General features: G+C 40.9%; 1 protein-coding gene across 1 annotated transcript in view; it reads left to right on the top strand.

The window, feature by feature from the left end:
• The first annotated feature begins 3,790 nt into the window (after positions 1 to 3,790).
• The window catches only part of AIFM1 (apoptosis inducing factor mitochondria associated 1), a 28,627-nt gene continuing 20,140 nt past the window's right edge, over positions 3,791 to 12,277 (top strand). The window contains exons 1-2 of the mRNA XM_061177702.1: positions 3,791 to 4,063; positions 11,399 to 11,544. Coding sequence (XP_061033685.1) covers positions 3,958 to 4,063; positions 11,399 to 11,544 — 252 coding nt within the window. The 5' untranslated portion in view covers positions 3,791 to 3,957. The remainder of the gene's footprint in view (positions 4,064 to 11,398; positions 11,545 to 12,277) is intronic.

Here is a 12,277-nt window from a genome sequence, read left to right as displayed (position 1 = left end):
CTTGGTCAAGACCAGTATTCCCTCTGCCGAAAGTGATTTGCAGGTTCAGAATTTGTTTGAAATCAACTCTGCTGAGGTACAATTTACATACAATAAAATGTGCCCGTTTATGTTTGCTTTTAAGACTTTATCCCTCCTCCCACATATTTCATAAGCTAAGGTAATATTGACACATACCAATAGCACCGACGTATGAGTTATTTGCTAACGCCATCAAGGTCAGGGATTCCAGTAGCACACGTGAGTTACCATCTTATTTGTGTGTGAGGCTGAGCTGCAGAAGAGACAAATATGACTAAATCCATTCCCACTATGAGGAAAACAATTCAGTGCATCAGCGATAGATCTGTAAGCAAACTGGAATGTGACTGCTCAGCCAAGTGCAAGTTACTCAAAATGGCTGGGAAAATGGGGTCTTCTAGTTAAGAAGCTTTTTAAGCTGAGTTAGCAGATATATTTATAGCTAACTCTTTTAGCATATACGTGGGTCACCCATTTCTAAAACCCTAGATTATACTATTCAATATTAAACCTCGAGAAGGATTTAATCTTAGTTGGCTAATCGAAGGTCATCATTATGAATACCAATTATCATTGTCCAGTGTGAATAGTAATCCTCATTGTACAGTATTTTGTTTTTGATTGGTTGATGTCTAGATAATAGTTGGCCGAATCATTCTCCTCTGAATTTGAAGCTAATGCTCCTGGTGATCATTATCTACAGAAGAGTAGCTATTTTTTAAAAAAGGTAACTATTAATTAGGCATATCCAGTAGGTAAGAGTGAAAAGAAGGGCTTCCCTGGTGGTGCAGTGGTTAAGAAACCGCCTGCCAATGCAGGGGACACAAGTTCGAGCCTTGGGCCGGGAAGATCCCACATGCCGCGGAGCAACTAAGCCTGTGCGCCACAACTACCGAGCCTGCGCTCTAGAGCCCACGAGCCACAACTACTGAGCCCGCGCGGTACAACTACTGAAGCCCGCGCGCCTAGAGCCCGTGCTCCACAACAAGAGAAGCCACCGCAATGGGAAGCCCACGCACGGCAATGAAGAATAGCCCCTGCTCGCTGCAACTAGAGAAAGCCCGCGTGCAGCAACAAAGACCCAACACAGCCAAAAAAAAAAAAAAGAGTGAAAAGAAGCTTTGCTAATTCATAGCCATAATTAATGCTAACTTTCTGGGAGACATAAAAAAATATTACATCCACATAAGATTATTTAGACATATGCTCCCAGCAAAAACTTGTCACTGAGTCTGAGAGTTCACATTGTATTTGTAAGGTAGAAACACTGATTTCTGGAAATGTGGTATATCAAAATGGGCCCCATGCCCTAATAAAATACTCTGTGGAGTGAGATTTTGGGGAACTTTCACTTATATTTTTGGAGTTATTCAATATGTGTAAGTTGCTTTTGCCACCCAAAATGATAAAATATAATTTTTTATTAAGAGGACAAGAAAACCTCATTGTACCTATTGCAAAAATAAATGTGCTGTACAATGTCTTTTTTGTATGTTAATTGTGCATCATTAAATGACTGTCTTTCAAATACACCCAGTTGTTTTCATAGGTATCTGATCGTCATGATTTTGATAGTGTTTTCCAAAGCTTCTTTCACCAACAGATATGATTAACTTTGTAGTTAATCAATCCATGTTTATTATTGGCTTTTAGAAATAGCAATAAATTTCAATGTCTGCAAGACCTTTAAAATATGAAATAAGTAGAAATAATTTTTTACCTTATTGTGGAATTGATATTTTCAATATTTATCCCCCCAAACAGCCCTAGGTTAAAAGGCAACTACTGGGACTTCCCTGGTGGCGCAGTCGTTAAGAATCCACCTGCCAATGCAAGGGACACGGGTTTGAGCCCTGGTCCAGGAAGATCCTACATGCCGCGGAGCAACTAAGCCCGTGCGCCACAACTACTGAGCCTGCGCTCTAGAGCCTGCAAGCCACAACTACTGAGCCCACGTGCCACAACTACTGAAGCTCACTCACCTAGAGCCCATGCTCTGCGACGAGAGGCCACTGCAATGAGAAGCCCGCACACTGCAACAAAGAGTAGCCCCTGCTAGCCGCAACTAGAGAAAGCCCGCGCGCAACAACGAAGACCCAATGCAGCCAAAAATATAAATAAATAAATAAATAAATTTTTTTTTTTAAAAAAAGGCAACTACTACCTGCACTTCTGAACATTAACCTATTCTTAATGAGTAAGGGAACCCTGGATCATTTTCACCCAATAAATACTGCTTCCTGGGTTAAACTTCCTAAAACAACTTTGTAATTTCATTGTCTATCCCTATTCCACTAAAGATAATAACTTCATCACCTACAATATTAGGGCCAAACTCTTTTGCCTGTTCAAATCTGGCCCCACCATATTCACCTGTCCTTACTTACTTCCTAGTATGTACTCTCTACCATTGTCCCCTGAAAACGTGCTGGGTTTTGTTTTATACCTCCAAGCAGCATGGTGCTTCCTCTAAGATACTTTACAAATATTAGCTCATTTAATCTTCATAACAACCCTATGAGATTGGTAGAAGAGGAAAGTGAGGCACAAGTTAAGTGACTTGCCCAAGTGGCAGAGCCAGGATTCAACCTGGGGCAGACCGGATGCAAAGTCAATGGTGCTTAACCACTGAAAATATTACCTTTGGTCCCAAACTATTCACCATCTGAAATATCATTCCTTCTCCTCCACTATGTGAATTTTACTACTCATCCTTCAAGACACAGCTCAAGTAACACTTCTTACATGAAGTCCTTCCTTAGCTATTCCATCCCATATTTTCTCTTGCTCTTGCACTACATCAGATATTATTTATTATTTAAATGACCAGTATATGTCATCTCCCCAACTAGACAGTGACCACTTCCTATACTTTTCATATCCCAGAGCTCCTTTAATAGCGCAGTCCAAGTGGCAAGTGCTCAATAAATACCTGTTAAATGAACATGTAACTCAAAACTTTGAAATAGGCATATGTTATGTTTTGCATACAGCCAATAACTTATTTCCAATTTAGCTTACATTTGGTAGAGTCAAAACACCTATTTACACTCAGCCCCTCACCCTACTCCTCCCACAACTCTTAAAATCCTGCTTAGGAATACTCCCACAGAAAGTCTGTGAAGCACGAACTCTTTTTGCCAGCATCTTGCTCTCAAGCACGGAAGCCATAATAGCAGGAAGACTGTCCGCAGCACCTCGTACAGCATCTAGGACACAGAACTGCACAATATAAAAGCGATTTGGGAAAGAGAGCGCGGAATGATTACTTGTCCTGCAAACAGGGGCTGGGTGGGAAAGCGCCAGCAATTTGTAAAAGACGGAAGTCCACTCCGAATCTGGGAAGCCAGGTCCCCCGGCTGGACCTACGGAAAGACTGGAAGTGGACTACAGCCAGAGAACCCGGAAAGCTTAGTACCTAGTAATTAGTGGCCTAAAACAGAAGAACAAACTGCGGTGCTGGGGCCACGCTTTGTGAGGTGCCGTTACAGGTTCCCGCCATCGACACAGCGGCAGCACCGGCCACAACCGCCAGGCAAAGCGGCCCCACCGGTCCCTCCTTGGACAGCTTTTGAGCTCGCTTAGCGGAACGCGTTGCCATCAACCCGCAGAAGCTCGCAAGCAACTCAGCCTGGAGTCTTTCCAAGTGTTCGGACAGCTAGGCGCATGCGCCCAGCTTCTCCCCGTGCGGACCAATCGCAATGCGGCGCTGAGCGTTACGCCTGCGCAGTAGGCCTCCAGTCGCGCTTCCCCTTCCCCTGCTCTAGAAGGCCGGCTTAGCTGTCCAATGCCCACCCGGGGCTGGGAGGAGGAGCCTACGTAGAGTGCGTGTGAAGGGAGCCGGAGGAACGGGCTAAGGCCCACGGTGTTTGACCTGTGGGTCCGTGCTTAAGAAGAAAGGAAAGGAGGAGGAGGTCCAGAGTAGCGGTTGCCGAAATGTACCGGTGTGGAGGCCTGGCGGCGGGTGCTTTGAAGCAGAAGCTGGCGCCCTTGGTGCGGACGGTGTGCGTCCGAGGCCCGAGGCAGAGGAACCGGCTCCCAGGTGACTGACCCATCCCGGGCAAACCCCACCTTGAAGACCAAGGGCCTGGGTTCTACAGGCTCCCTATGCCCCTCAGGCCTTCCCCCCCACCCCACCCCCACCCCTGGGGAAAAACTATAAACACACTTACAGTCGCGTGAATTCCGAATTGGCGGGATCCAAACCGTGAGTTTCGCAAGCCGTGCCGGCCTGACCTTCAAGGGATTTGAGCTCAGTAGTCGGCTTGAGGCCTTTTCCTGGGAGGGTTTGCTGTTCAGGGATAACAGAACAGCTGGCTGTCTCGTATTGTCCAATGCCACCTCCCGGCCACCCCCAGTTCGCCTTTTTAGAGCAATGAAGTAGACTTTGTCATTTATCGATTGAGAGACTTTAAGCAGGACACTTAAGCCCTACGCCTCAGTTCCTTCTGTAAATGAGCATATTACCTGCCTACCTTCCAAACCCCAGATCAGATTCATAGATTTGAGTGCCCTGTGAAACAGAAACAGTGCAATCAGTGCAAGTAAGGAGTCAGTCCGCCGTGCGCCAGCCACCGGGAAGAGTTGGCCCAGAATTAGTCTGAGATGCCTGCTCAGTGTAATTCTTGGTAGTCTCAACGCTTCGAAGAAACAGTTTGCAGAACGCATTGTATTTGCCCTCCATGAAGTTGTTTCAGCAAATTTTAGAGCTAGAAAGGATTTCGTAGTAAAGTTCAACCCACCCATTTTATAGATAATAAACCGAGGCACAGAGAGGTGAAATTGCTTGCTCAAGGTCACATACCTAAGTAACAGGCAGAGCAGAGGTTAGTTTGCCAGTCTCTAGGTCCCTAATCCTCTTGCCCCAACTCCACACTGCTTCCTAAAGTTTGACCTCAAAAGGTTAAGGATGAATCCGGTTCCCCTTTAGCCCATTGGGCATCAGATTCCTTGAATTTATCTAAGCATGTCTTGAGCCTGCTGATTTCCAACCTGCACAATTTCAGGGGGGTAAAGAATTATTCACCTGTAGGAGGTGCTGTTTTGTTGTTCTTGTTTTTTTTATCAATCATCTTTGGCCACCCGAGGATATTCACATTTGCTATGTCAGTGTGGAACTGCCTTGAGGCCTTTTCAATTTGGAACTGCCTTCTGGGTGCTTTAAAAAAAAAAGTGGAAAATATTTCCCTTAGATTGTGAGAGTCTACGGAAATGTGCATTTGAATAGTTTTTCCAGTTGCTGTGCCTCAAGAAAATGTTTCCTGATGGGTATACCTGACGTATGTTCTAAGACATGTTGCTTTGGGAACTTAAAAACCAGATTAGATTTTAAAAACTAACCTCCTGTCTATGATGTCATCTGTATGGGTTTTGTGCATTGAAATGAGGATGCTCTATGTAAGTTGGACAGAAATTTAGGTAAGCTGAAGATTTTCATTCACACTGGGCTTTCAAACTTTGTGTACTTATTTTGCTTAAAACTCACAACTTTTGCCAGCATTCTGAAGTCTGACCAAAAGTTCTCATCAATTAAGTATGGATTTGCAAAGGTAAATTGATTTATGAGACATTTGAGGTGGTTGGTGATATTAGAACTACTGAAAAATACTCACTGAAAATGTTCTTTTCCATTGCATGACTTTATTTTAAGGCAGTCTGCTGTAGAATATATTCTGACTTCTCGACATATCCATCATTTCTTTATATACACTTACTCTTTGTCCTTTGGCCAAGCACCAGAGTATAACATCATTACCTTTAGCAGTGGGTGGGGGTGGTTACAGTTTCAAAAAGCAATGCTTCTGTCATTTAAGGAATCAACCTTGTTTTCTGGCTTGATTACTGATTGCTTTTAATATGGTTTCTTTTGCACATAGCAGCATTTACCATATGTTTTTGCATAGATCAGGAAGAGGCATTGTTTGTTGATATGCCATTTCCCCTCCGTTTTTCCCTTCCTCCCCACTAGTTCTTTGCCAGGATTATAGCAAACTTTAAACCTCCCTTGAAACATCTCATCCACATCTGTCACCATTGTCAGGTTCATTTCCATTATATGTTGCCTTTTACCTTAAAACCATAATTGCTATTATTTATTTACTTTATTTGGATGCTCTGCCTCTTTCCAGAAATGATTAAAGGTAATTAATAGTCACCAGTTTATATCTGCATTCAGCACTGAGCAGATTGGTTAGGTAGTAGATATTTTCTATTCTGTAGTATTTTATTTGGTTATCAAACATTGTGCCACCGATGTGATCAGACTGATCACCGACCCCTGAGGTGAGGGTCAAATGTTTGAACATTTTTCTCTGTTCAGAATCCTTCTCACCTCTTTAAAAAGGAAACTGGACATCTTGTGGGCAAGGATCCAGGCTTCCTGGACACTGCCAAATGACACTTTCTTTGAAGCCTAGAAGATGAGCCTTTACCCACTCTTTCTGCTGAGGCAAAACTTTCCAGAAGAAAATTTTAGCAAGTCAGCATTTTCTGCAACCAATTAATATGTTGTATTTTCTAGACATTTTCTAATATTTTAAGGGAGTTGTTGCATATTGTAAGTTTTATGTTTCCAGAACTTGCCTGGTCATATAAATTGAGTGGAGGGCCAACCCTAAAAGTACTGAATGAGAATCTCTAGGAGAGAGCCTTGGGAATTTATATTTAACAAGCCCCTTGATGTAATTCATATGATCAGGGAAGTTTGGAAACTACTGTTCTGATGAATAATGACTCTTTCCCTTCCGTTCCTCTGACCTAAGGATTAAAAACCAAACTGAGCAGCCTTGAGTCTCTTGTGATTTGTGTCAAGTTCATTTTCTGATATTCAGAATAGTAGCAGCCGTTCTCCCCTCCTAAACTATACACTATCTGAGACAGGAGTTATGTCATATTTATCTTTGTGTCCTCAGCATTTTGTACAGTCTCTGGTACATGGCGAATTCTCAGTGACTGAACCCTAGTACTGTGAAGGACTTAACTTTGCAGAATAGAGTTAGATTTTTTTTTCTGTCATCTAAATCATTTTTCTTCTGGTGCCTTCAGAGTGTTTCACACAAGAGGCATCTAACTACAATGGACAGATCATCTAGGCTTGTCCTATCCTGTGTTTTATCCATGTCAGAAAAATAAGTTTGACATTCAGAAAACAAGATTCAAGAGCATATAGACCTCTTAACCACTTGAGATTCCTAGGTGCCTCAATTGTGTGGATGTATTTCTGGAAAAGGCCTTCTGGGAGTATGGAAAAACAGGAGATTATGAAATCTACAGAAATGAATTTGCTAATTTAGGTACTATTCTAATGCTAGCCTGTGGTATTTGAAGTTACTAATTTATTATTAAGCAGCCTGTACAATGGGATATGGCCAAAACTTCTTTGCAAAGAATTCTTCAAAATGTTCAGTCCTTATCAGTAGAACTGGGAAGAATTTCTACTTCCTTATTTTATTCATTAATTCAAGAAATATTTGTTGAGCAAACACCTACAGGAATTGAATCTTTGCACGATATAATGAATATAGACAATAATGTTGTATTATATTATCAGACTTGCTAAGAGACTAGATCTTAATTATTCCAATCACTAAAAAGAAATGATAATTATATGACACAGTAGAGGTTCTAATTATCGCTAAAATGGCAATCATATTATTATGTATAAATGATCAAATTTTAAAAAAAAGAATTGAATCCTAAGTGTGAGGAAGGAAGCTCTACTTCTGTACATGTGGTCTGACTGCAGAAGATCTAAAACAAGTAGATTGGGGCAATAAGAAGTCAAGGAGTAAGGTGGCTTTCCCACATTAATAAGACAAGTGAAAAGGCATGTTTCAGTCATAATGTAAAATCTCCTAAAACTTTGAGGCTATGGGGGGAAAGGAGTGGGAATAATTTTATAGGTAAAAGAAAATTGGAGGGAAAATATGAACATCCATACAATATTATCACCTTTTACAAAATTAAAGTCACTAGGTATGTGAAAAGTTGGTTTGTTAATGACAGTATTGTATTATATTTCTTTTCAAGCAATAGTTTAAATATAAACCCATTTACTTTGTAAAAAATCAATTTACTTTTTTTTTTTTTAAAGGAACTCCTTTATTTATTTATTTATTTCTGGCTGTGTTGGGTCTTCGTTTCTGTGCGAGGGCTTTCTCCAGTTGCGGCAAGCGGGGGCCACTCTTCATCGCGGTGCGCGGGCCTCTCACTATCACGGCCTCTCTCATTGCGGAGCACAGGCTCCAGACGCGCAGGCTCAGTAGTTGTGGCTCACGGGCCTAGTTGCTCCGCGGCATGTGGGATCTTCCCGGACCAGGGCTCGAACCCGTGTCCCCTGCATTGGCAGGCAGACTCTCAACCACTGCGCCACCAGGGAAGCCCTCAATTTACTTTTTTTTAAACGTCTTTATTGGAGTATAATTGCTTTACAATGGTGTGTTAGTTTCTGCCGTATAACAAAGTGAATCAGCTATATGTATACATATATCCCCGTATCCCCTCCCTCTTGCGTCTCCCTCCCACCCTCCCTATCCCACCCCACTAGGTGGTCACAAAGCACCGAGCTGATCTCCCTGTGCTATGCGGCTGCTTCCCACTAGCTATCTAGTTTACATTTGGTAGTGTATATATGTCCATGCCACTCTCACTTCGTCCCAGCTTCCCCTTCCCCTTCCCCGTGTCCTCAAATCCATTCTCTACGTCTGTGTCTTTATTCCTGTCCTGCCCCTAGGTTCTTTAGAATCTTTTTTTTTTTTTAAGAGAAATGCAAGTCAAAACTACAATGAGGTATGACGGTCAGAATGGCCATCATCAAAAAATCTACAAACAATCAATGCTGGAGAGGGTGTGGAGAAAAGGGAACCCTCTTGCACTGTTGGTGGGAATGTGAATCGATACAGCCACTATGGAGAACAGTATGGAGGTTCCTTAAAAAACTAAAAATAGAACTACCATATGACCCAGCAATCTCACTGCTGGGCATATACCCTGAGAAAACCAATTTACTTTTAAATGTCTTTTTTTGTGTGCAAATTGAGGCAAGAACTGCTGAACTAACCCAAATCTACACCTTTAGTTTTATGTTTGTGAAAAGCAAGCAAAATCAGAATATTATATTAAATTATTATATTAAAACAAAGTTATTATTATTTCTGTATTTAGGATCTTCTAGAGGGATAAACGGAATTTTAAAAGCATTCATTTTCAGTTAAAAAAAACTTGGAGTGAAGGTAAGGGACAAAACTAAATTCTTTGTACTAAGCCATGTGGAACTTTTTCTACCCAGTTTCATTTTCTAAGCTCTGAGAGTTGTCAGTTTCTATTTCTGATGCTTCATCGTTTTTATGGACTTCTGAAAATCAAAAGCTTGCCCAGATCGAGATAAGCTTCTCCACTCTTGCACATGTTTTTATTTTCGTGATTTGTTGTTATTTCCAAATATAAGCCGTTTTATTTCATGTGGTGATGAAGGATTCTAAAACAGGAAAGAAATAAAAACAGTAGAGAAAAATACATTTCCAGTTCTAAGAATATAGGTCCATAGTCTCTTATCTATAATCTAGAAATCAAAATAGGACTAAAAATCAAGTTTTTGTGAGTCATTTGTCAGTAAAACCTGACCTGAACTGGAGAGAAGCTACTTAGAGTCTTTTGTTTATTCCACTCAGTGTGCTTGGTCATAGAAACATTAATGTGTGTGACTGGGTTGCTGCCCCTTACTGTGTTGGGTGTTACTATATGGTGTATGCATTATATACTTAAAACCTAACAATTCCAAGTTCTGGAATGCACATGTTCCCAAGGATTTCAGGTAAGAGACTGCAGCCCCGTTTTGGACGTGTTTTTACCCCTCTGAGCCCTGTTATTGTGAAAGCAAGGGGGAAAGCTCCCTATTTCACATCTCTGCAAGTACATATGGAATAGCTACCAGCGCCGTTCTGTTTGTCTTTTAAAGCTTGGTCAGAGCAGAACATATCTACTTGCCTCTAGACCAGTGATTCTCAAAGTGTAGACTGGCAGCATCAGCATCACCTGGGAACTTGTTAGAAATGCACATTCTTGAGCCCTATCCCAGATCCTCCAACTCAGAAACTCTGGGGGTAGGTCTGGCCATCCATGTTTTAGCAAACCCTCCAGGGGATTCTGATGCGCACTCAGGTTTTAGAACCACTGTTCTAGATCAGGATTGGCAAACTACAGCCCACAGGCCAAAGCCACATGCTTTGGTATGCCCCTTGAGCTAAAATTGGTTTTTACATTTTTCAGATGGCTGAAAAAAATTGTTAATAGACTATTTTTTGAAAATTATTTAAAATTCACATTTCAGTGTCCATTAACAAAGTTTTATTGGGACACAGTCACGCCCATTCATTTATATGTTATGGCTTTTGTGCAACATCAGCAGAATTGAGTAGTTGCAGCAGACACCATGTGGCCCGCAAACCTGAAAATATTTTCTATCTGGTTCTTTACAGAAAAAGTTTTGCAAACCCCTGTTCTAGGTCAATAGTCAACACGAGGAATATCACAAGCAGAGAAGGTGTTGAGACCTTCTTCCTTCATCTGAAAATGCCAGCATCCTCCTGGAGAAAGAAGTCTATGAAACTCTTACATTTCCATGTGTGAGCGTTGTTATGATCCTCAGATTCTTACATAGCTGTACCGAGTTTTTGCATCAACATAATCTTTGTATTATTTTGGAGGACTGAGAGCCAAGTATTGATAGTTGGTATATATTTTAAATTTTGTCATTGTAAAAAACATTTCATAGTCCAAAATTCTTCAGTTCTTTGGGGGAGATAAATTCACCTAATTTTTTTTTTCTGGTTTTCTTCTAAGCTTTACCATTTCTGTCTTCCAGGACACATTGCCTTTCACACAAGACTAAACTGTATTCTGGTTAGATTGTGTTGCAGGAGTTTATTATTTTGTGCAGGGTTTGAACCAGCCATTTAGACTACTCCTTAAGTAGTTGTTAGCGTGTCGCGGGTAGCCTGTAGTTAACTTGTTATATCTATCTATTCAGTCATCTCTCCATGTTTACTTCATTTACGGTGAAGATGTGAAGAGAGAGGTATTTGATGAACTGCCCGGGTATTTTTCATTACCTTTTCTGGAAGCTATAAATTCCTCCCTGGACAGCATTAAATTGTACTGTTAAAACTCCAACAACTTAAGAGTGTGCATTCTGATATCTGTTGTATTTGTGTGTACAGTTTTGAAGATTTTTTTCCCTTGGTCATTTGACAGTGAATATCACACAGCCCAATGGGCAGTTAAGTCTTTACTTGTACAGTGCATTGATGTTTAGTCATAAACATGTATTAACTATTTTATTTTTGTATGTGTGTGTGTCTTAATAAATTGTGTTCCTTAGGCAACAACTTGTTCCAGCGATGGCATGTTCCTCTAGAACTCCAGATGACAAGACAAATGACTAGCTCTGGTGCATCAGGGGGCAAAATCGATAATTCTGTATTAGTCCTTATTGTGGGCTTATCAACAATAGGAGCTGGTGCATATGTAAGTAGAAAAGCAGCTTGTGTAAAGAAGCTGCCAAACAGCTCCCACTAATAGACTCAATACTTCTCTGCTTTAAGACTTTTACAACTAATTCTCCTTTCTCCTTTTGGAAAAATTTCCAAAAAGCCTTCTTTAAAGTGCCTGCTGTCTAATTTCCTATGAGAGCCAATTTGGGAATGACTGAAATTTAATCTCACGTTGATTATCTTTGCTTTTTTCACTTGTCTTTTTACTCTTTACTTGAAAGCCTCTGCGTTTTCTTAGATTTGACTAATCCACAAAATTGTACCTTTTCTCTTGGATGTGACACACTAACCTGTGAATATGGTCAAAATTTATTGCAGCTCCTTAGCACAATATTTGATTTTGACCCATTTGTCAAATATTTTATTTTTCCTTAGTTTGGGATAATAAACATTTAAAAACAACAACCTTCAATCTGGCATTTCTGAAAGGAAAACTATCCCTGAATCTCACCCAAATACTAAATTATAGAGGTAGGCCTAGTATCTCCAGTTTTAGGATGGAGTTTGTGTGAGGTGGGAAGTATGGTTTTAACTGCTATGTGGTAGTACCACAATAATGTCTCCTTAAATGAACTCTGATCAGCTTAGCTGGTCACAGAGGAGTTATTCTGTGGGCATTTTTCTTTAACTTGGCAGGGTTTACTGTGACTAAGCAGATCAGTCTAAATTTGGATCATGTAAGGCTGAGTGAACCAACTTAGATAACA

The sequence above is a fragment of the Eubalaena glacialis genome, chromosome X (genome assembly GCF_028564815.1).
Source record: "Eubalaena glacialis isolate mEubGla1 chromosome X, mEubGla1.1.hap2.+ XY, whole genome shotgun sequence".
Lineage (NCBI taxonomy): Eukaryota > Metazoa > Chordata > Mammalia > Artiodactyla > Balaenidae > Eubalaena > Eubalaena glacialis.
This window is presented reverse-complemented; position numbering and strand designations above follow the sequence as displayed.